Below are 25,292 nucleotides of genomic sequence, written 5' to 3' on the forward strand. Positions count from 1 at the left end.
AGAGGCGGCTGCCTATCTGAATAGCATTGTGCCCTAAAGTGATCAAAACTAGACTGAGGATTTTGTCACGTGGAGCTGTCAGTGCCTTTTCTGACACAGTTACGATGCCAGAGTGTTTCTGTATCTAAAAGTGTCACTGAGAGGTATTAAGATGCATAATTAACTCCAGTGAAGACACTCTGATGCCAAGCCATTTCCAAACTCATGGTACAGTCAGGGCCAGAAATATTGGAACAAGGATAACTGTTTTGGCAGTTGGCCTCTGTACACCACTACCACATTGAAGTCGAAAGGAAACACATCCAGATGGAAGCGAAGTCAGGACTTTCAGCTGTAATTCAAGGATTTGACAAAAGTGGGGCACTAACCATTCGGGAAGTACAGCCAGTGGCATACACACACACCCATCGTTGGTGGCTCATAAGTAATGGAACAAACCAACAAACCAACCCTTGAATTACAGCTGAAAGTCCTGACTTCGCTCCCATCTGGGTTTTTCCTTTCAACTTCAATGTGGTGGTGTACAGAGGCCAACTGCCAAAACAGTTACCCTTGTTCCAATATTTCTGGCCCTGACTGTATATTCGTGTATTTCCCCTGGTAGTAATATATTGCTTCAGGGGTAAGTAATTGGCAGCCCCAGAGCTGGTTGCCATCGTGGAACCTAGATGGGTTTGTGCAAATAGGAGCAACTATAGACCTAGGAGTTGCCTGAAGCCAATTGTGAGAAACAGAGGTGGGACTGTGGAGAACAGCAGTGCATGGATCTTTCTGTGCCCCTTTTAAATTCTGCTGGACTGCCACCACCCTCACTGGCGCCACTGTCTCTGCAGGCTAAGACACTTTTGAGAGTGTCTGATATTTTGCAAGAGGTTTTACAGGCAAAACTGCAGCAAATCTTCCCAGTTCTGCCTTCCTGAATGCCTTGTAGAGTAGGAGAACATTTGGGAGAAGTTTCTGGTTTACAAACTTCTTAATTTGAACCATACTCTATCATAAAGAGAAAAGCAAAAGAGTTAAAGCCAGAGGGTTAGTGCTATCTTACTCATACATTTTGAAAATCTAGGCAGGCTTAGATATATTTATATATCTCAGTGAGAAGCAGCAACTTTACCAAACAAACAGCTGACACATTACTTGGGATACAGCATCACTTTTTAAATTCTGCAGGCTTTAAAGGATGGTTGGAGGAGGAATAGATTTTCCTATTACCTCCTAGGAAGTTAAAATTGGTACATCTTCCCAACATGGTCAGAAAGATCCAAGGGAGAAGACTTTGTCATGGTCAGTTGATAGTACCAGTAACTGCTTTCAGGGGTGGTCTGTATGTAAGTTGAAGGAAAGCCCTTGTGGTCTCATGTAAAGATAGGCAGGAAGACAGATTAAAACAGCTGCTAGCAATTTGGCAGAATGAAAAGTGAATAATAGATATAATGCAGCCCTGTTATTGAGGGGGAAGCTTCAACTGCCTATATCAGTAAGGATGTCTCTTGTTGCCTGCTGTCAGGGGATATGTGAACATAAGAAGAGTCAAGCTGGATCAGACCAAAGGTCTACCTGGGCCAGCATTCTGTTCCCACCATGGTCAACCTGATGCACATGGGAAGCCTGCAAGCAGTGCATGACTGCAACAGCACGCTCCTGCTTGTGTTGCCAGCAACTGCCATACAGAGGCATACTTCCTCTGATACTAGAGCTAATATATCAGGGTGAGCAACTTGTGGCCTTCCAGATCTTTTGGCCTACAACTCCCATCATCCCTCACTATTGGCTGTGCCAGTTAGCACTGATGGGAGCTGTAGGCCAAAACACCTGGAGGGCCACAAGTTGCCTACCCCTGTAGTCGCCATGATCAGTAACCATTGATAGCCTTATCCTCCATAGTTGACACATTATCAAAGACACTGTGAACATAAGAGTTAGACTGAGGTCTCAGAGAGACATTTAATTTTTAATCAAAATTGTTATCAAAGATGAAAAAGTTTGTTTCCAAGAAGATGCCTTCCACCACAGAAGCCTTAGCCTGCCACCCTCACCCTTTCCTTGGTGACCTTGTAAAACTGTTTGCAGACCAGGACTTTAAATGGGAACCATCCAATGTTGCTTAAATCTAATATGGGAAAGTGCCGTCATTTCTGTGGTGATCCCCACTCCAGGTCAGGCCTATAACCAGGAGACTTGAAGGCTTTCTCATTTGTTATATCTCACCGCCACCACATGGCAGAGCTTGTTAGAGCATCCAACAGCTACAGAATACAAATGAATCCACTAACAGTACAATTCTATGCATGTCTACTCAGAAGTAAGCCCCACTGAATTCAGTGAGACTTACTCCCAGGTAAGTGTGTATAGGATTACAACCATAAGGGGTTTGAGCTTTATTCTCATGTAGGTATATGCTACATTTGCATATGTTTTATGTGAGCACCAGCCCCTTAGTTCCTTTGCCCAAATGCTAACTCTGTACCACATTAGGTTTGTTGGCGGTCTGGAGACTGGCCCATTTAGTCTTTCCTCTTTTATCTCTTTCCCACCACCATTGCCCCTGCAGCTTTCTCTGTTGCTCCTTCATGCCTGCCCCAGGCACTGTTTTCTCCATAGGATCCTGTGAATGTGCAAGCAGTGTTTGAAAAGAAAATGGCTGCCTGTGAGTAGAGGATGTATCCCCTTACCTCCCACCTGGCTCACTCTTGCCAGGAGCTGGCATATGCCCATTTCCAGTGGATACAATTTCATTTGGGGTTGCCTCCCAGAGGGGTGCGTGCAGCAGATGTGGGTGAGGGGCAGGACTTAAGATGGGGGCATGCGTTCAATACTTATTGAAGCTGATCAGATGTATCGACCTACGATTCATGTTTATAAAGATTTATTATCAATAAATAAATATAATACAAGTGGTTTACAGCAGGTATGGAACAGGGAATTGGAACGTCCTATTTTGCTTAATCAATGGACTGCCATTTTGGCGCCTGTATTGGCTATTTCAGTGGATCTTCGGTTATGCCATATTTAGCAAAAGCTCTTATTTCGGGTCTATTGGATGCCACAACGTCTTTTTATTAAAGGCTTGTCAAATTCAGCTAATTGTTGGAGGTGTAATGCAGTCAATGCTTCTTTTATTCATATGTTTTGGAAGTGCCCAATGGCCACCTCCTTTTGGGAGGAAGTTATTGTACAGAACAATTTGTATTGGAAAGCTCTTTAATATTTATTGATGTAAATGTTCTTTTAAACTACTTACCTGCTTTTTGGAATGTAACACATGGTCAGCATAAATGGATTTTTCGTGCCCCTTTGGTTGCTAAAAGACTGATACTACGATATTGGAAGGATAAAAGCTCACCACCTATAAGGCAATGGACTGAAGACTTAACAACACTAGCAACATTTGAAAGAGTGGTATATAGGCGTAACTTGGAAATGGACTTACATGTGGATATTTGGTCTGCTTTTACTGAAGTTTATGTATATAACCTTTCCCCCCCCCTTTTTCCTTTTTTCCTTTTTTTCCTCGAATATTGTAATGTTAGAAACTGAGGATTTTTTTAACATGTTCTTAAAAAAAGAAAAAAAGAAGAAGGGGGCATGTGTGGCCCTCTTATTGTTATTTTCTTGCTACAGCCATGCAGCTTAAAGCAGGGATGGGAAATGTGTGGCCCTCCAGATGTTGGAATGCAACTCGCATCAGCCACAGCAATCATAGGCAATAGTGAGGGATTTTGGGATTTGCAGTCCGGTAACTTTTGTAGGGCTACACATTCCCCATCCCTGATTTAAAGGAAGAGATGGGTGACAGAATGAAGGGAGGAGGAGGAGAGGAGGAGGAGGAGGACAAGGAAGCTAGAGGGAGAAAGAACCAGCTGCTACCTTTTCCCTGTGTCTGGGCTGGAGAGACAGTCCTGAGGCAACAGAAGTTGCTGGAGCTCATTGCCATGAGGTCAGCCAGCCAGTATGTCTCATTATTGAGAAGGAAATGTAAAGGAACCAAGACCTGTTTGGGGGAGAGGGTATCCCCTTGGGAAGTCAAAGTGCATGGAGCTCCTATGCTGGAAGTTCTGTAAAAGAACAGCCTCTTTGACCTATGGGTGCCTTCTTGGTGAGGATGGGAATGGAAGGCCAGTCCTGCAGCTTCTGCCCCACTGCCCCACGTAAACAAACATAATAGCTAAGATATGTGTGCTTGAACACTGCTTTATGTGTGTCTTATGCTAGGAAATCATGGCACCATCATTCAGAATGGGATGCTGGTGGCATCTGTAAGCAGGTGATGGCCCTGGGGGCTGCTATTCATGGTTTAATAATAGCTTTTTAGGTCTGTATTTCTGTTAAACTGAGACCTACCATACCAGTACTATGCAACCACAGGAACTGCAGTGATGGCTGAGGATATTATATACCCTGACTCTCTCCCCTTTAGGCCTTCCTCATTATAAATGTCTTCTCTTGAAGGAAGTTGCAGCTGAGAAGGTGAAGACCCTCGCTATTGAGAATAAGTGGAAAGAGCAACTGCTGATACATGAGCAAGAGATGTCCATTGTCCAAGCCCGTATGCAGGCCAGTTACCAGAATCATGAGACTGAGACCCACCAGTTGCAAGGAAAGGTGGGAGAAGTTGTTAGGTCTATATGATATTGGCTTCTTTGGATTTTGATGTTATCAATTTATGGAATCAGAAAATTGAGTTGTGTATCACTTGTTTGAAGTCAAGCTTTATTTGCTAAAAACCTTGGTTATGGCAAACCTAGGAAGAACACATTCACAGTTCTGGTGACCAGGTACAATATACCAAGAAACATATTGTTCAGTGTTTAATAGATTATCCTCAGCACAATGTATCACATTTTTTGAGGCAAATTTTTGCATGATTCTTTGGACTGCAAGGACAAATATGGCAACCTTGTGCATTAAATATTTATCCTCATCAAAGAAACGCTTTTCTTATCTTAACTTAAAAATAAGATGTCAAGGATTTCCTTTAGAAATCTTTTTCTAGGGGAGGGTATAACGAGCAATATTGTACCTAATGTGCAATGTCCCCCATTCTCCCAGGCCACAACTATATAATTAATAACTCACAGAGACTTTTGTTATCTCTTCCTTCTAAATAAGTTGAAGACATTGTCTGAAATCTCCAAGAAATGAAAGCATTAGTCAAGACACTGATCTGTAACTCTAGGAAATAATTAGGTGGACCATAGTTTCTCTTAATAAAGTGGTAAAGCAGAAAGAACTGTATATTCCAACTGTGAGACAATCCAACACCTTGTCTTTGCCTCAACTGACTAGGGGTAGCATCTCTTAGGACATTAATGTCCAACCCATGAAGAGGGCCTCACATTTATTGGTCCAATTTAAAATGTCTTTCTTTCTTTCTTTCTTTCTTTCTTTCTTTCTTTCTTTATTACATTTCTATACTGCCCAATAGGCAAAGCTCTCTGGGCAGTTCACAAAAATCAGAACCACAAAGTGGTTAACTGAGTTGTTTCAGAAGCCTGCATTGCTTGATTAGTCAACAGATGATGACTTGTAGCTGAATGTAAGAACTGACTCAACTGAAAAACATTATGGGCAAGGTGATACGGACATTCTTTCTGTTGTGTTTGTTCTGTGATAGCTCATTTGCACACATAGTTGTCATAATGCAACACTGATCAAGCATTGAATGTGCACATGGGAACCAGCTCTGATTTGCCTGAAGCTGAGTAAAAGCATGCAGGAATTTTAGGGAGAAAAGAGATGGCAGTTATAAAGATTTTATTTTAATCTTTCAAAAAATGGTCAAATTTTTCTTCACTTTCTGGAGTTCAATTATATTTTGCTGTTGATGTCATTGCAACATATAATCACCCAGTTCAGAAAACAAATTTGGCATACTCATAGTTCTCGCCAGTATTCTGAAGGAATTGTAATCAGAGCTGAAAAAGAATTCCTCTCCCTCACTCCCACCCACTCACCAAATGCCTGCAGCCACTCCAGGGCAGAATGGAGGAAGCATTCCTTGTAATAGGCTGGCAAACCAGAATCAGAAAGCCATGATTTGAAATGAGTTTGCAAACTATGGTTTGGTGTGATTTCTAAATTAACAAACCATAGTTATGGTTTTTCCGCTAGCATAAGCAACTGCACCTTGAGATGGCAGCGCTGAGCAATAGAAAATTAAAACAGGCAAATAACTTGTGTTTTGCCTGTGTGATTGGAAGATCAAACCGTGGCTTGACATGATTTCTGAATTTAGTTGCTAAGGATGCAATCCTAAGCACAATTACTAGGGAGTAAACCCCACTAAGCTGAATGGGACTTTTGTCTGAGTAAATACACTTAGAATTGCACAGTAACAGCGTGTTTACAAAATCGTTTCTCCTGGAATAGCAATCTCTGAACTCCCTTCAACATTTGATTTGCTTTATACACTGAAGGGATGAATCAGAGGTTGAAGTAAATGGAAGGTCAGCAACATTCAGCATAATCAGGGGCTGTAAACCTGATTCTCATTCATGTTAGAATAAGGACTGGTTCACATACACATGTTACAGGATGACTTGCAGCTGAATGTGAGAACTGACTCAGTTGAAACTGTATTGTAATTTTAGGAGATACAAAATTTCTGTTGTGGGATGTTTGGTCTTGTGTGTATGTTCCTCACCTGATGACTGCAAGAATCTGAATAAGCCATCCCAGGTCGAACATCCCACAACAGATATATGACCCAACAATGTGATGTGGCTGCAAAAAAGGCAAATGTTGTTTTGGGCTGCATTAATAGAAACATAGCTTCCAAATCACGTGAAGTACCAGTTCCCCTCTGCTCAGCACTGGTTAGGCCTCATCTGGAGTACTGTGTCCAGTTCTGGGCGCCACACTTTAAGAAGGATGCAGAAAAACTGGAAAGGGTTCAGAGGAGGGCAACAAAGATGATCAGGGGACTGGAAACCAAGCCCTATGAGGAGAGACTGAAAGAACTGGGCATGTTTAGCCTTGAGAAGAGAAGACTGAGGGGAGATATGATTAGCGCTCTTCAAGTACTTGAAAGTTTGTCACAGATAGGAAGGCCAGGAGATCTTCTCGATCCTGCACTCCCAGAGTGCAGGACACAGAAGAATGGGCTCAAGTTACAGGAAGCCAGATTCCGGCTGAACATCAGGAAAAACTTCCTGACTGTTAGAGCAATATGACAATGGAACCAATTACCTAGGGAGGTAGTGGGCTCTCCCACACTGGAGGCATTCAAGACGAGGCTGGACAGCAATCTGTCAGGGATGCGTTGACTTGGATTCCTGCATTGAGCAGGGGATTGGACTCGATGGCCTTGTAGGCCCCTTCCAACCCTACTATTCTATGATTCTATCATTCTGTTCTTTCTAGCATTGCAATATACCATATTTTGTTTAATAATTGTGTCTTTTAATGGCAGTAGCTGGCAGAATGGGTTAAACAGTGGGAGATGGGGGTCTCCTTTCAAGCAGTAGGGATGACAGTGGTACTGCTGCTAATGACTCGGGGTGTGGTGCTTATAGCCATGTTTCCTAACATCACTGTGATTTAAGATGGTGCCTGTAATGAAAATTTTGAAACAAATCTTGAAAATAATCTATGCATTTCATGGATTTTAAGAGCCACCAAGAAAACATGCATCTTGGCAGTGTGAGGGTGGGGGAACATACTGATTTTGAGCTGGAATGGGTTCCTTAATTATTTATATTTCAGTGCATTTGTAGGCCAGGCCTCTCCCCCTTGAGAAGGCACCCACAAGGACCTACATAGAATAACTGGGTGGAGACTGGTTGCCCTGTCAGCATGCCCTGAGGTCTGCTGGTGCTAATAATTAATGCTAGGTCGGTTCACAGTATGATCTCCATCATCCATGGTTTGATCTTGGATGAGAAAGCTGACCTGGTGTGCATTACTGAGACCTAGGTGGGAGAGCCAGGTGGGTTAGTTTATCCCAGCTTTGCCCACCTGGGTATTTGGTACAGCACCAGCATAGACTTTAAGGTAAAGTGTGGGGTTGCCAAAATCTATAGGAGTTCCATCTCCCCTTCTAGACTTCCTGTCCAGGTGAGCCCTGATCTGGAGTATCTGTACCTAGTGTTGAGCTCTCAGGACAGATTAGGGATTCTGATGATATACTGCTTACCCTGCTGCCGGAGTTTCCCTGCCCGAACTGATGGAGGTGGTCTGAGACTTGGTGTTGATGTGGTCTTCAGTGACTTAGAATCATAGAATAGTAGTTCAACCTCCACTGAATCCGAGGCTGTGATTTCTGCGGTGGCTCAGGACTTCATGGCTGCCAGGACAACCATGAGCTGTCCCAACATATCATTGGCCCAACACATGATTTGCTCTTCACTGCTGGGCAGGAGGATGGTGATCTGGAAGTCAGGGACCTGCTGTCAGGATTCCTTTTTCCCCCACAGAACCTCAAACGCCGAATCAAACATAGACAGGAGGTTTCAGTCTGCAGCTTTTAATCCATACTTCAAAGGGTCATACAGATGCAAATTCTCAGTGACTCTCAGCCTACAAGGAAATGCCTTCAGGGGGTTCCAAAGGTAGCTAATAAAGTTGCCTGCCATTTGAAAGGAAGGCGGTCTCACTAGCCTAACTTAAGGGGTGGGGGGAGGTCTCTGTCTCTCTCGTGAGGTTTCTAGGTGCGGGGCGGAACTTCAGGGTTCACGCAAGGCCAATCAGGTAGACCGTCTAAGTTCCACCCCGGCCTTCTCCCTCTGCGTCTGCGCCTGGCATCTATTAATTCAGACTCCCCGAACCCCACCTCTCCTTGTTCGCTATCTCTTACGGGAGCACGGGGTGAAGAGGGACCCTCCTCCACCAGCTGGCCCTTTGAAACCTGAGGAGCCTGCCTAGCCATGTCTGGACTAGCCTGGGAAAATACCTCCCCCATGTCTGGCGGTTCTTCTTCAGAATCTGAACTACTGTCCCACTCTCTGTGCTCAGAAACACTCCTGACACCTAACATTGGTCCTGTTGTCATGGTCAGGTCATGTTCTTTCGAGGTTTAGACTTGTGTCTCCTTTCCCCTTCTGCAAGGGTGATGGACCTATTAGAACAGTCTGTGCCCCCAGAAAATGATGAAATAGGGCTGCAAGACTATTAACAAACAGGGACTGGCCAATGTGATTGTATTATGCCAGTATTTTTTCATCTGCACTGTCTTCCAGTCCCTTTCCGGGCCCAATTCAAAGTGCTGGTATTAACATTCAAAGCCCTTAATGGCTTGGGGCCAGGTTATCAAAAGGATCGTCTCCTCCCATGTGTACCTGCCGAGACCCTAAGATCATCTTCAGCAGTCCTTCTCTGGGAGCCCCCGCCAAAAAAAGCGAGGCGGGTGGCTACCAGGAAGAGGGCCTTTTATGCTGTGACACCCCAGTTCTGGAATGAGCTTCCTAAGGAAGTTCACCTGGCACCTAAGTTGTGTTCTTTCCAGCGCCAAGTGAAGACCTTATTTTCCCAGGCATTTTAGCATTCTAGTCTTTTAGCTTTGTTTTAAATTTGCTATTGTATTTTACATTCTCTGCATTGCTGCTAGGTTTTACATAAAAGTTGTACTTTTATGCTGGAGTTTTAAGCTATTACATTTTATATTGTATTTTATGGTTTTAGTTTTTGTGAACCTCCCAGAAAGCTTCAGCTATTGGGCAGTACAGAAATCTAATAAAATAAATAAACAAACCCAATGGATTCCTGAGGGCACTGTGGGATTTTCCTGCTGATATGGCTGGTGCTCCTGTTGAAGCCTTGGTCTCCTGGTGGAATTTGAACGTGATCAGGGCTGCTGAATGTATTGCTCCCAAGTGCTTTCTTACCTTTGCCAAGCCTACTCTGAGACATGGTATACTATGTAGACGAGGACTATGAAGCAAAGGGGAAGACAGCTTGAATGCAGATGGAGGAAGACTCATGCCGAATCTGACCGAACACAGATTAGAGCCCATTACTGAGCCTACTCTGCGGCAGTGATGGTTGCAAAGAATAATTGCTTTTCCACTATCATTGCATCCTCTCCATGGCTCCCTGCAGAGCTTTTCTGGTATTCTGCTGCCCATTCGAAGCTGAGCAGAAGAAAGATCTAATTGAAACCTTGACTACTTGTTGTGATTGATATGCTGTACACTTTGAGGGTAAAGTCGCTCTATCCTCACGATCTATTACGACGCAGACTCCATAGGTGATGCAAACCAGATGTTGAGGTGTCCAGTACACCATCATGTCCAGTTTTATGGGATGAGTTTCAGTTGTTGAGGCCTGATAACATGGACAGTGAGCTTGTATCTGTCTGTCTAACCACCTGTGCTCTTCATCCCTGCCCTTCTTGGCTGATTACAGCCAGTAGATCTGGCTTGAGGACCTGGATCCAGGAGGTGAGCGATTCTTCCTTAAGAGATGGCCAACTACCAATCTCTTTAAAAGAGTTGGTGGTTTGGTCCCTCCTGGAGAAGCCAGGATTAGATCCAGAGAACATTAGGAATTTTAAATCAGTGGTCAATCTTCTATTTTTGGGCAGGGTAATTGAGCATGGTCAGCTAAGACACTTCTGGGTGATCCTGATTATCTGGACCCATTTCAGTTGGGTTTTAGGCCTGGTTTAGGGATGAAGTCTGCCTTGGTCCCCCTGTGGGAGAAAGACAGGGGGAATGCATTACTGTTGGTTCTCCTCGACCTCTCTATGACTTTCGACCATGGTATCCTTCTGGGGAAGGTGTCTGAATTGGGAACTGGAGCCACTGTTTTACAGTGGTTCCATTCCTACTTCTATAGCCATTTCTAGAAAGTGATGCTGGGCTACTACAGTTCTATCTCGTGGGTGTTCCATTGTTTTGTCCCCCATGGTTTTTAATATCTACATGAAACTACTGAGAGAGGTTGTCCGGGGGGATGGACTGAGGTATCATCAATATGTAGATGGCACTCAACTCTACTTCTCGTTTTCATCAAGTGCAGATGAGGCAGTGATTATCCTGAACCCTTTATTGGCCCTCAGTAATGTGCTGGATGAGGACCAATAACAGACTCAAACCAGAGAAGATGGTGGTTCTGTTGGTAGATAGTTCACTTGTCCAGTTAATTAACTACAGTACTTTTAAACCACCCAGTAACCCAAGTTCTCTGTGTGGTGTACAATACGTTAAAAACATTAAGTACAAACATTAAAGTAAAAAATAAAAACAGTGCAGAATAAAACCAAGATAAAACCAGCAACAAAGAAGAAAACTATTATAACACCATAAAACCAAATTAAAACCAGCAGAAGAATAGAGTACTTGGTTAAGTGCTGTTCAACTTGCTTTAGATGAGGTTGCACTCCCCCAAAGGAGCAATTTCATAGTGTGAGTGTGCTCATAGGTCCAGCTCTGTCACTTGAAGTCCTAGAGGCCTGAGTGACTCAAAGTGCCTTTTATCAGCTTTGACTGCTATATCAGCTCCAGGCCCACCTGGACAGTGAAAGCCTGGCTGCAGTTACCCGTGTGCTGGTAACCCCCTGCCTGGATTGTTAGACATGGGGCTACCTCTGAAGACTGTCCAGAAGATTGTCCAGTGCAAAATAGAGCAGCAAGGCTGCTTACTGGGACTGGCTATGTCAAACATATTTCTCCAGTGCTGTGTCAACTGCATTGCCTGCCAGTCAATTTCTGGGCCTGATTCAAAGTGTTGGTCTACATCCTTGTAATGTCAGTTGAAGAAAGATTAGTGTAGAGTGAAAAGAGATGCCAGTAAAAGGCTGTCTACATAAGAGCCCTGAGCTCTACGTATGTCAAGATACAAATAACAGCTGAAACCTGTCCTGATATTTTTCTTTTGTTGATTTTCAGATTCGAACTCTACAAGAACAGCTGGAGAATGGCCCTAATACCCAGCTTGCTCGCTTGCAGCAAGAAAATTCCATTCTCAGGGATGCTTTAAACCAAGCCATGAGCCAGACTGAGAGCAAGTAAGATGGGAAGTATTTGAGTGAATGTGGAATCATGAAAGGGAAAACTTTCCTGGTTAATCCGGTCCATGCCATAGACTCCCACCATAGCAAAGTCAAACCTGATTTAGTTAACTATTTGCATCATAAAATTGCATATGAAAAAACATAAACACTTGGGTAGCCACCCCTGTTTGGCTGGATGGAACCCATCTTGTTAAATGGTCACCTGGTCATGCTATCTTGGCATGAATCTATTCCTGGATAACCTAGAAATTAATATTCCTTTCTAATCATAGGTTTTTGAGATCAAAGCCATTGGAAATGGCCCTAAGAACATCGGGACAAAGAAAGTGGTGTTATCTGAGGTTTGCAGACATAATGTTTAAAAATGACAACAGTGGCTTTGCTCTCATGTCTGGTGTTTGCAGACAGGGCACAAAAAACAATATACAATAGGAATATAACTTTTCATTTATTAGGTTATGTATTATTTATTTATTTATTTATTTATTACATTTGTATCCCACCTTTCTTCCATCATGGAACTCAAGGTGGCTACATGTGGTTCCCAGGTAGTCCCCCCTCCAAGCACTGAGTGGACCCAAACCTGCTTAGCTTCAGCAGGGTGGCTGCCTCATGTGCCTTCAGACTGTGCCCTGGGACTATGTAGTTTGGACAACAAATAATATATCCCTCCCTCAAGTTTTAACAAGAAAACTTGTTATTAACATTGGAGGCTGAATGCAAATAGTAACAGTACTGAAACATTTGTTTAATGTTTTCAGTACTCTGGCATTATTCTGAAAAGCCAACTAAATTCGTTTAGCATTGCATCAGGCAGTTACACATTATCATCAGTATCTCAGAAACAAAGTGAAGGCATTTTTCTGGAAGAAAATGCCTACAAGATTCCTCTTCTCTCCCAAAAGTTGCTGTGTGCAAGGAGTTTGACAGTTGCTATATAACAAGGTTAGGCATTCTCATAACTCAAAGAATGATCTTTTGGTTATCTGTTATGAATGGAGAAGGAAGCGGATGGAAGCTGTGATATTGGCTTCATTTTTTATTGTATATACCTATTATGGTTCATCAAATATTTTGCAGCTATTCAATGACAGCAGGACTTTTATGAGGTATTCTTCTGCTCCTTTAGACATTTCCTCAGAGTCTGCGCTAAAATTAGCAAGAAATTTCTCTAGTGATGCTTTCCACACAATTTGGTTCCCACTTCGCTAGCCATTTCCCCTAGGCCATGGGCCATTATGAGAACAGTACAAGTTGTAGACCCCAGTTTCCTACCCAGTATGAAGGGGAACAAAATATGTTTTTTACCTGATGTGGCAAAGGGGCTTGCGTAACTCAGTGAAGCCATAAGCTATGCCGTGCAGGGCCACCCAAGACGGATGGGTCATGGTGGAGAGTTCTGACAAAATGTGGTCCACTGGAGAGGGAAATGGCAACCCACTCCAGTATTCTTGCCAAGAAAGCCCCATGGAACGTATCACAAGGATAAAAGATATGACGCCGGAAGATGAGCCCCTCAGGTCGGAAGGTGTCCAATATACTACTGGGGAAGAGCAGAGGGAATTTCCAAGTAGCACCAGAAAGAGTGAAGCGGCGGGATATAGAATGATGATAGAATATCATCATAAAATGATCATTCTATCATAAAAATGATAGAATGATCTCAGTACGAATCCAAGGCAAACCATTCAACGTCACAGTAATTCAAGTCTATGCCCCAACCACTGAGGCCAAAGAAGCTGAGGTTGATCGGTTCTATGAAGACCTACAACACCTTCTAGAACTAACACCAAAAAAAGGTGTCCTCTTCATCATAGGGGATTGGAATGCTAAAGTAGGAAGTCAAGAAATCACCGGGATAACAGGCAAGCATATCCTTGGTGTACAAAATGAAGCAGGACAAAGGCTAATAGAGTTTTGCCAAGAGAACACACTGATCATAGCAAATACTCTTTTCCAACAGCACAAGAGGAGACTCTACACATGGACATCACCAGATGGTCAATATCGAAACCAGATGGATTATGTCCTTTGCAGCCAAAGATGGAGAAGCTCTATACAGTCAGTAAAAACAAGACCTGGAGCTGACTGTGGCTCAGATCATGAGCTTCTCGTTGCAAAATTTTGGCTTAAATTGAAGAACGTAGGGAAAACCACTAAACCATTCTGGTATGACCTCAATCATATCCCTTATGAATATGCAGCGGAGGTGACAAATAGATTTCAGGGATTAGACCTGATAGACAGAGTGCCTGAGGAACTATGGACGGAGGTCCGTAACATTGTTCAGAAGGCAGCAACGAAATCCATCCCAAAGAAAAAGAAATGCAAGAAAGCCAAGTGGCTGTCTGAGGAGGCTTCACAAGTAGCTGAGGAAAGAAGGGAAGCAAAAAGCAAAGGAGAACGGGGAAGATATATCCAACTGAATGCAGATTTCCAGAGAATAGCAAGCAGAGACAAGAAGGCCTTCTTAAATGAACAATGCAAAGAAATCAAGGAAAACAATAGAATGGGAAAGACTAGATATTGCTTCAAGAAAATCGGAGCTATCAAGGGAACGTTTTGTGCAAAGATGGGCATGATAAAGGACAAAGAAGGCAGGGACCTAACAGAAGCAGATGAGATTAAGAAGAGGTGGAAAGAATACACCGAAGAACTATACAGGAAAGATCTGAATGTCCCTGATAGCCATGATAGTGCGGTCACTGAACTTGAGCCGGACATCCTCGAGAGTGAAGTCAAGTGGGCCTTAGGAAGCATTACTAACAACAAAGCTAGCGGAGATTACAGTATTCCAGCTGAGCTATTTTAAAATCCTAAAAGATGATGCTGTTAAAGTGCTGCACTCAATATGCCAACAAATTTTGAATACTCAACAGTGGCCACAAGACTGGAAAAGGTCAGTTTACATTCCAATTCCAAAGAAGGGCAATGCCAAAGAGTGTTCAAACTACCGTACAATTGCGCTCATTTCACATGCCAGCAAGGTGATGCTCACAGTCGTACAAGCTAGGCTTCAGCAGTATGTGAACCGAGAACTACCAGAATTACAAGCTGGGTTTCGAAGAGGCAGGGGAACTAGAGATCAAATCGTCAACGTTCGCTGGATCATGGAGAAAGCAAGGGAATTCCAGAAAAACGTCTATTTCTGCTTCATTGACTACGCTAAAGCCTTTGATTGTGTGGCTCACAACAAACTGTGGCAAATTCTGAAAGAGATGGGAATACCAGACCACCTTACCTGTCTCCTGAGAAACTTGTACGAGGGACAAGAAGCAACAGTAAGAACCGGACATGGAACAACCGATTGGTTCAAAATGGGGAAAGGAGTACGACAAGGCTGTATATTGTTGCCCTGCTTATTTAATTTATATGCAGAGTACATCATGAGAAACGCCGGGTTGGATGAATCACAGGTCGGAATTAAGATTGCCGGGAGAATTATCAACAACCTCAGATACGCAGACAATACCACCCTAATGGCAGAAAGCGAAGAAGATCGAAAGAGCCTCTTGTTGAGGGTGAAAGTGGAGAGTGCAAAAGCTGGTTTGAAACTCAACATTAAAAAAACGTTTTAATGATGTGATGCCCCATCACTTCCTGGCATATAGAAGGGGAAGAAATGGCAGCAGTGACAGATTTTATTTTCTTGGGCTCCAAGATCACCGCAGACGGTGACCGTAGCCATGAAATTAAAAGACGCTTGCTCCTTGGGAGGAAAGCTATGGCAAAGTTAGACAGCACAGTAAGAAGCAGAGACATCGCCTTGCCGACAAAGATTCGTATAATCAAAGCCATGGTTTTCCCAGTAGTAACGTATGGCTGTGAGAGCTGGACTATAAGGAAGGCTGAGTGCCAAATAATTGATGCTTTCGAACTGTGGTGCTGGAGAAGACTCTTACAAGTCCCCTGGACTGCAAGGAGGTCAAATCAGTCCATCCTAAAGGAAATCAACCCTAAGTGCTCATTGGAAGGACAGATACTGAAGCTGAAGCTCAAATATTTTGGCCACCTAATGCGAAGAGAAAACTCCCTGGAAAAGACCCTGATGCTGGGAAAGATTGAAGGCAAAAGGAGAAGGGGACGGCAGAGGATGAGATGGCTAGATAGCATCACCGATGCAATGAATATGAACTTGAGCACACTCCGGGAGAGAGCAGAGGATAGGAAGGCCTGGCGTGCTACGGTCCATGGGGTCACGAAGACCTTAGGAGGACAGGACTTAACGACTGAACAGCTTTTCTTTTCCTTTCTTCTCCTTTACGTTATTGTTGTGTCCTCCTAAGAATATTGTATTGTTGGGAAATTGTAGTTATTGATCAGGTTGTTGGTATTGTTTATTTCATTTATAAAGACAAAAATAAATAAAAAGTATTTTAAAAAGCAACAACCTGCTGGTTAAAAAGACCAGACAATCTCATATTGGTCCAAACTCCACAAAGACAGGAAATCGGAAGCTAAGTCTGATGCCTTATCTGACGTGCCCTGTGATCAGTCATGATGTTGTGCAATGTCACAAATTGTGTTTGCTTACAACTTACCTTCCATGTACCCACACTTTTCCTGGGTCTTTCAGTCCCAAATCCAGATTGGGAGGATGGAGTGCCTGGGACCAGCAAAGATGCTCCACATTGTCCTGGTCCTGTATTGCCTTATGAAGCATCTGAGCCTTACTGTATTGCTAGAGGAATCTGACTGTGACATGATTCACACCTTTATTCTGTGAGTCTGGTTGACTCACTGTGAGTCTTTACTGGGTCAGTTCATAGTGAGAGATGGGTGACTCCTTTAACGCAGATGGGCTGAGAGCAGTACTAATGCTAATAGTGGGGTGTGGTACATGTAGTGACAGTATGACTGATAATGTAGCCAGTAATGGCGAGAAATGTCAAAGCATGTTGGGGTGGGGTGGGGATTTTCTCACTCCCTGGCTGGAGGTCAGGCTTAAGAGAAAGAGCATCTGCTTATAGGTTGTCGAAGGCTTTCACATGGCAAATCTTAAGGTGGAACAAAGAAAAAAAAAAGCAACCACCTAATCTGCCGCTGGTTTAATGCACGGGCTGTCTGAAGATGTTCGAGGTTGCGATGGTCGGTTCTAACTTCGACTGGGTGCTGTGCCCCCTCCAGGAGATGACGCCAGGTCTCCAAAGTGGACTTGATGGCCAACAGTTCCTTCTTCCAAATGGTATAATTTCTCTCAGACATGTTCAGCTTCCTGGAGTGGTAGGCGCAGGGTTGCAGCCCACCGCCCTCACCGCAAAGTCAGAGGCATCAGTTTGCATTACAAAAGGCTTCCTCAGGTCGGGATGTAACAGGATCAGCTCAGAACTGAAAAGCTTCTTAAGTTCCTCGAAAGTCTGTTGGGCTGATGCCATCCAATGAAAAGGAGATTTCTTGCCCTTAAGGAGGTCCATGAGAGGAGAAGTCAGCCGAGCAAAGCTGGGCAGGAACTTTCTGTAAAAATTAGCAAAGCCCAGAAAACGTTGCAAGTCTTTCTTGGTGGATGGAGCCTGCCAGGAGAGGACAGCCTGGACCTTTGCAGGATCCATCCTGATACCGTCAGGCTACTAATGTAGCCAAGAAAGTCCAAAGAGGTTAGATCAAACGTACGTTTCTCCAGCTTGGCATAAAGATGGTTCTCGCGGAGGCGCTGGAGGACAGCGGAGACATGACACTGATGGGCGTGGGGGTCCTCAGAAAATATAAGTAAATCATCGAGATACACAATGAGAAAAGTGTCCAAATAGTCCCGGAAGATGGCATTCATAAAAACGTGGGGGGGGGGGGAGGTGAGCCCAAACGGCATCACTAGGTATTCATACGCTCTGTCCCAGGTCCCGAAAGAGGTCTTCCACTCATCCCCCTCCCGGATGCGAATGAGATTATATGCGCTACAGGTCCAACTTTGTGAAAATCTTGGCTCGCCCCAGGCGCTCCAGCATCTCAGGTATGAGGGGGAGGGGGTACTTATCAGGGATGGAGACTGAATTTAAATTTCTGAAATTGTGCACTGGGCGGAGCTCTCCAGATCGTTTGGCCACAAAGAAGGTAGGAGTGCAGGCAGGGGAGGAAGACGGGCAAATGAAGCCGCGTTTGAGATTCTTGTCCAAAAACTCACGCAGAGCTCAAAGTTCCGGCTCCAACATCGAATACAGCCGGCCAGCGGGGATGGTCGCCCCTGGAATGAGGTTAATGGCACAGTCAAAAGGGCGGTGGAAGGGAAGCCGGTCAGCCTCCTTCTTGTCAAACACATCCCGAAAAGCCGCATACTTCTCTGGGAGGATGACGGTAGCTGAAGGACTGCCAGAAACAGACAAAGAGGGGGAGGAAAGAGTTAAGGCCTGGGCTGGGACTGGCGCCTCCTCCTGGAGGCAGTGCAGTAGGGAGACGCAAACTCCACTTGCTGAAGCCCCCAAGAAATCTGAGGGTTGTGCTTAGAGAGCCAGGAAACACCCAGCACGATTGGGTATAGGGGAACCTTGGCTAAGTGAAACTGAATCTGCTCAACGTGGGACTGGGCGCGCAGAGTGAGCGGAACCGTATTACGGGTCACCAAGCCCGAAGAGAGAGGACGCCCATCGATGGTCTCCACTGCCAAGGGGGCAGGAAGGGGCAGGGTAGGAATCTTGTGGAAGAGGGCGAAGGTTTCATTCATGAAACTGGTCGTAGCCACCAAGTCCACTAAAGCTAGGGCATCCACCCCACCCCACCCCACTGGGAGGAGCGGAGGTGAACATGCAACAGCAGATGGGAGGGTGGGGGGTTGTGGAAGGCACCCACCCGGTGGGGAACTGACCCCCACAATGGAGGCCCCCAGCAGGTTTGGGGGGCAGTCTAGTCAGGCCTGGGGACGAAGAGGAGGAGGAGGGGGAAGGAGAGAAGAGGGAGGCAGCAGAGCTGTGGATTTAACTCAGCAGGTCTTGGCGAAATGCCCCAGCTTTCCACATCGAAAACATCGGCGCTCAGCTTGCTGGCGCTCAAGCTCCTCTGGCGGCAGTGAGGCTCAGGTAGCTCCCAGCTGCATCGGGGTCTCCTCCACCCCCAGTGCCGGAGCGGGGGGGGAGGGGGCAGGAAATGTGGGGGAACGGGAGGAGGGAAATCCCGGCCCCCGGCTCCCTGCCAGGTCTGCCTGTGCCCCTCCAGCCGACTATCTATCTGAAGGCAGGTCTGGATGAGGTCCTCCAAAGTAGGCAGGCTGGGCGTGCGCGCCAACTCATCTAAGATCTCGTCGTTCAAACCGTCCAAAAACCGAGCCACCAGCGCGGCATCATTCCACTGTAAATCCTGCATCAGCAAGCGAAAAGTTGTAGCGTAGCTGGAAACTGAGTCCTTGCCCTGCCTGAGGCGGCGAATCTCCCAAGAAGCCGTCTGCGTGCGCAGGGGATCACCGAAATAACGGGCCGTGGCTGTCATGAAACCTTGATAGTCCACGAGCAGGGGGTCATTAGCAAGCAGGAGACCCGAAGCCCATCTAGCTGCCATGCCTGAAAGTAGGTTAATGATGAAACCCACACGAACCTGTTCTGTCTGGAAATCCTCAGGCCAAAGACGCATGTACAGCTCCGATTGGGCCCTGAAAATCTGAAAAAGTCCTTTCTTACCAGAAAACTTCGCTGGCCAAGCCACCAGGCACTTGCAGCGGGGGGGGGGGGGATCAAAGCAGAGTACCTATGCCCTAAGTTGGAACAGTTGGTCCCCATTTGAAAGAGAATCACTGGCAGATCCTGAACTTAGGGGCTAGGGAGAGACCCTCCCCTTTTCCCTTGGATTCTCTGGACGCAACCGTTGTTTGCGCGCCAACTGGGCACTATGCCTCCTTTCCGCGTCCTCCATTTGGCGTCGCTCCCTGTGTCAGCGTCGCGCATCCAGCAAGTCTGCTTCCCGCGCTCTGTCACCCCCGGGACTGCTATCTATGCTAGGAATGCCAGTGGGAGGAATCTCTGTCAGCTGTTGGCCCGGTGAAGGATGAGCACGTTCCTCTCCCAGGAGCGGCTCCTCTTCCTCAGAATCAGAACTACTCTGGGATTCTATGGGCTCAGTGTCTACCCTGACAATACTGCTCCATTGTTCCATGGTTTGACCACAGCTTTCTGAGCACAACTACCTGCTCCTCAAACTTCAGGCAGCAGCAAAACGTTCTGCCCTCAAGGAAAGACAGGCCTGCTTATGAAGCAAATTTTCACTCCTATTCCATGCCATAGCTTCCTTCTCCGGGCTCTCTTCCCAGCACTTCAATCCAGAAAGGGACCTTAGTAACTCAAATGATTAAGGGGAAAGGGGGGAGCAGAGGAAGAACCGGCTATTGCTTCGGCTATTGGGCGGTATAGAAATGAAATAAATAAAATGAAATGAAATAAATAAAAACCGAGGAACAGCTGGGAGTGCAAACCAGTAAACAGAAGCAGTGGGATCTGGTCACTCTGAGGGGATTGCTTGTCTGCGTACTCACACACAGAGGACCCAGAAACAAGTGACAGCTTATGAAATCTCATAGGGATTCATTATACCAATAGAAATTATTTTTTTTTAAAGTAAATTGAATTTTTAAAAAAGAAATTCCCTTCAACCAACTACAATACAAAGGGAATATGAAAACATGTATGTTTTTCATAAATAGACCCCAGCCCCTGACAAATGATGGGCACAAAAGTTTGCCAGCACATGTTTTTAATGCCAAAACTGCGTGAGTGAGTATTTATTTTATGTTTTTTGTTAACAGCCCTTTCTCCCTCAATCTCTAACCGATCTTCCTGAAATTTTCAGGTTATATAAAATAGACATTTCTGTCTGACACGTGTGATTTTCAGGAAGATTGGTGAAACCCTTTTGATTTTATTAAAGTTAGAATAACCCACCCCCTGATTTTCATTTAACATGTCAGAATCCTTTTTTGACTTATCGCCTTATCTATTGGAGGCACTACTGTGCCTCCAATAGTTTGCAGAAAAACATATGCACTTGAGGTTCAATTTTGGGGTTTGGTATACATCCAAAATTTACCATTCATTATGCCTGAGGTGAGAAAAGAATGAATGGAATACCGACTCCTGAGCTTTTGGAACGCTCTGTGGACCATTATCGGGAATCTTAGATTTATTCTCAGAAACACTCTGTCCTTGTGGAGGATGAAGAGCTCTCTTTTAACTGACAGGAACCCCAACTCTGTATGGAAGAGGACCTTCCATAACAAGCTTAAAGGATGCTGACCTCAGTGGCTCAAAGGAGGCTTGATCAGGGCTTACAAGACCATATGAATATCCCAGGAGGGGATAAAGGGACTGCGAAGCAAATCCCTAATATCCTCACCTGAAATCTCTCACATTTCAGTTGAGAATATGAAATGGGTGCCTTTATTGAACTTTGGAAGTACTGTGGATGGTATAGCCATCTTGTGACTGTTTGGCCAGAGCCTTGGCTTTAGAGAGGCTGGAATGATCTTGACAGCCATGGACACTGCAAAGACCCCCATCCATTTGCAACACCTGAAGAATTCTGCACTTTGAGCTCGTCATAAAAATCCTATTTGTAGATACACGACTGGACGCTAGGATTATATCCATTGCATCCTTGTCATAGCCATGTTGTTCTAGATTGGGGTGTGCAACATGTGGCCTGCATGCAACCCCCAAGGGTGTCCTACCAGCCCAATCCACCCCCAACGTGCATGCTGCTGCCCCCACAGAGAGTCTTCCCCATGCACCATGCGTAGCAGCAAAATTGGGCGCCTGCCAGTCAGCTGTTTGTTGGGCTGCCGGAAGCCTGATTTTGCTGGGAAGTGGGTGTGCAAGGAGGACTCTCCTCATGCACCTTTTTCTCAGCAGAACTGATCCTGCTGGAGAACAAGGGCATGCGGGGAGGCCTCTCTCCACATGCCTTGTTCTGGAGCAGAATCAGCCCACCACCACACAGCCATGGGCTGCTGGGAGCAGATCCTGTTGGGAAGCAGACACGCAATGAGAATCATCCTTGTGCACCCATTTCCCAGTAGAATCTCCTCATACCAGGAAATAGAATTCATGAGGAGTGTTAGCCTCGTGTGCCTTCTTTCCCAGCATAGTTGCTGGGAAGAGGACGAGGCAGATCCTCTTCCTCCTCCCAGTGATCATGAGAACAGCAGGAATGGATGGGGAGGCGTTAGCCTTGTCTCCCCCCACCCCATCTCTGTGTACTTGAATCATGATCACTGGGAGGAGGGTGATGCCAAAGCCCCTTCCTCCTCTCAGGGCTCATAATCCAAATCACAGGGATGGAAGGTGGGGGTGGAAGTGTGTGTCTTGAATGTGAGTGAGTGTACCTGTGGAGGTGTGGCAGCAGGGATTCTGGGGGAGGAGTTGGAATTGGCCATCCCTATTCTAGGTCCTAGAATCTAGAATCTGCTGCTCCACCTCCTGTAGTTAGGGTGTAGTGGGATCTTTAAGTAGTCTTAGCGGACCCTTCAGAAGTCTAGGAAGTCGCCTGTCTCAGAGTCTGCAGTTTTCATCTCTTGATTAATTTTTATTTATTAAAGTATGTACATCCCACTTTTTTATAAAATGTTCAAGGTCATTCGCAATAACATGATTTAAAGCCATATGTTCAGTGGTAGAGAGGGGGCCCTGTAGGAATTACAGGATCAAAGACCAGGTTAAGACAGAGTTCATGGTACCCACTTTGATTGCAAGGAAGAGGCCTCATGGGATTTGCACAGTGCTAGTTCATTTTTTTTTGTCTGCCTTCTTGAAGCATTTAACCCTGTCTTTTGGCAGTATGGCTCCAGACTCTTGAGCATCTACAACTGGAAACTTTAGGAAATCCTTATGATCCTTGTGGGGACTGTACATCTCCCTAGTTAGGCAACATAGAGCCTTAGAGAAAAGAGGGGTGTTCCAGTGAAGGCCTCAGGAACTGAGATGGTGACATCTGCATCCTTTGTCTTGAGGAAATTCCTTGGTGTGGGATTTGCAGTGTTGTCAGTTGGTGCTCAGGGATCTTAGGGGAGCTCCTGCATTATAAGTGCTTTAACTAGTAAGGCAAGGAAGTCGTCCATTGGCAACAACCAGTGTGGGGATGCAGAGATCTGGGTCTTACTACTTGAGAGGTCTCCCTCTTCCTTGTCCAAGGGTAGATGAGCACTGTCAGTAATTGCTGATCACTGCTGCATGTGGCTGCAACTCATTGGCTCCTCCTGGAATATAAGAGAGCTTCCAGTCTCAGTGGAATGTTGCTTGAGCAGCAAGGTCTACTGTGCTGTGCTGTGTCTTGTGTTTCTGGTTTTCTGCTTTGTTCCTGACTCATAGCTTGTTCTTCAGTCCTGTCTTCTGGTTTGTGTTCTGTCCTGGCTCCTGGTTCCTGAGACGTTCCAGACTGCTGCCTACAGCCTAGCCCTGGCAGTTTGCTCAAGCCAAGCAAACAATGAATCCTAAGTGAGAGCGACATAGATGTAATTTCAAGCAGGTCCATGGATCCAGCCCTTATGCAGCTTCTCCAGACCTTGCAGCCTCAAGTAGCAGCTTTACAGACTGAAATACCATCCCTTCGAGCCATACAACCCACAGTGCCTCTTATGACTACAATGCCTGTGGTGACTGGGACTTTTGGATCATGGTTGCCATTACCTCCCTCCACTAAAGAGGTTTGATGGGGACTGAAGAAAGCTGCAGGGTTCCTAAAACAATGCTGCTGCCTTTACCAGATCTGCCCCAAAGCTTATCCTATGGAGCATAGCTGAGTATGTCTCAGGGTAAGCCTGTGTACGAGAGCCACCCTTGAGTGGTCCTCCCCATTGTTAGAGAAGGGCAATGCTTTGTTGGGAAATGCTGACAATTTCATAAAAGCCCCGACTGGCGTTTTTTAGGTATTCTGACTGGCCTTGGATGGTGGAGATGGCTCTACAAGACCTGTATCAGGGGAGGCTCTCTGTCTCCCAGTGGTGGCAGATCCTGAGTAGAATGAGGTGGCCCAACATTTTCTTTCCGGGTGGGTTTGAATGCCTTCATCAAAGAACAGCTGGTACAAATAGAGGCTCCTAGAGGCTTGGGCAGAGTCATAGAACTTTGAATTGATAGCTGCCTGGCTGAGTGGGCTCAAGAGAGGCAAGGCTGAAGGCCATCAGTTGCTTTTCATCCCATAGAATCCAAGGAAAGGGCTTCTTGCCTAAGAAACCAGAGTCTGCATAGGTGGGTGGATCCCAGGCTCAGCACACAGAAACAGAACAATGTTGGCAGCAGGCACATGGGCTCTGCCTCTGCTGTGGCCAGGAAGGACACTTTGCTGCCCTTTACCCACCTCAGGGCCAGAATACTCATGTTGAGCCCCTGCTGCATTAGGGGGAGTCCTCAGACTCTTAGGTAGGTGTACGAAGTTGTAAACAGTCTACAAGACATGTATGTGTTACAATGACCATTTTTACATTGACAGTAAGGACAAACTTCTCAGAACGTGAACAAATAGTTAACAGAATACAGCACATCCTCCTCCTTTATATTAACAAATATTATATAACCTAACAGCTCAAAACTGTGTAACAAAGTCCTGAAATCTTTTTGGTGGTCTTCTATCTCCAGAACTTCTCCTGATACCCATGTCAGGAATGTTACTGGTTGAAAATCCATCTGTCTGAACTGATAATTGCTTAGCCCCTCTGAAAGGTCCAAATCAGAGTAAGGATCAAACTCCTCTCTTACTTGTTCCGTCATATATACTTTGGACAATCTTGACATATTCCATTTCCTACCATCACTCAGTATTACAGAATGTCCTATGATCGCTTTAATTTGAGCTGCTGAGTCACTTGGCTCCTATTTTTGAGGTTGCATGAACTTTCTCAGTATGTCTACTTCAGAATACTTATTTCACGAGCTTTGGAATCATAGGACAATTTCTTACATGTGAAATTTGGAGAAAACTTTTATGTCTAGAAGTTTTACTTCCTCATTTTTCTACATTGCATAACTGGATATGTGTTCATTGTTTGCATGAAGATTCTTATAGAATAGAAAAAAATTAGGGGCAAGGAAAGAAGATGGCAGTAAATTTCCTTTAAGTGTTGCAGAGAGGCACATTTTTCAGTTCTGTTACATCAGAATGGTAAATCAGCTTGATGCAAACTTTATTTCTTGTGCTTTTATAATCCAGGCAAAATACTGAACTGGCCAAATTGCGTCAGGAATGTAGCAGACTAGGCAAAGAGCTGACTGAAAAGTTGGAGATGTTACAACAGGTAGAAGAACAGAAAAAGGTCCTGGAGATGAAGGCCGTTGCCTATGAAAGGCAAATCTACCAGCTCCAGGTTAGTAATGTATAGCTACTATCTGTGCCAATCAAAAAGCTGCCTTCAGTGAAAGTGCCCTTGAGAGCATGGCTG

General features: G+C 45.1%; 1 protein-coding gene across 5 annotated transcripts in view; it reads left to right on the plus strand.

The window, feature by feature from the left end:
• The window catches only part of RRBP1 (ribosome binding protein 1), a 214,478-nt gene that overhangs the window by 69,436 nt on the left and 119,750 nt on the right, over positions 1-25,292 (plus strand). For 4 of the 5 annotated variants that reach the window (XM_084854812.1, XM_084854811.1, XM_084854813.1 and 1 more), the window contains 3 exons: positions 4,450-4,602; positions 11,826-11,944; positions 25,064-25,217. In XM_084854812.1, coding sequence (XP_084710938.1) covers positions 4,450-4,602; positions 11,826-11,944; positions 25,064-25,217 — 426 coding nt within the window. The remainder of the gene's footprint in view (positions 1-4,449; positions 4,603-11,825; positions 11,945-25,063; positions 25,218-25,292) is intronic. The other variant, XM_084854815.1, reaches the window with a different exon arrangement.

This window comes from Heloderma suspectum, chromosome 4 (assembly GCF_057233095.1).
Source record: "Heloderma suspectum isolate Gila_16-S chromosome 4, 16-S_ref, whole genome shotgun sequence".
In the NCBI taxonomy this organism is placed as follows: domain Eukaryota; kingdom Metazoa; phylum Chordata; class Lepidosauria; order Squamata; family Helodermatidae; genus Heloderma; species Heloderma suspectum.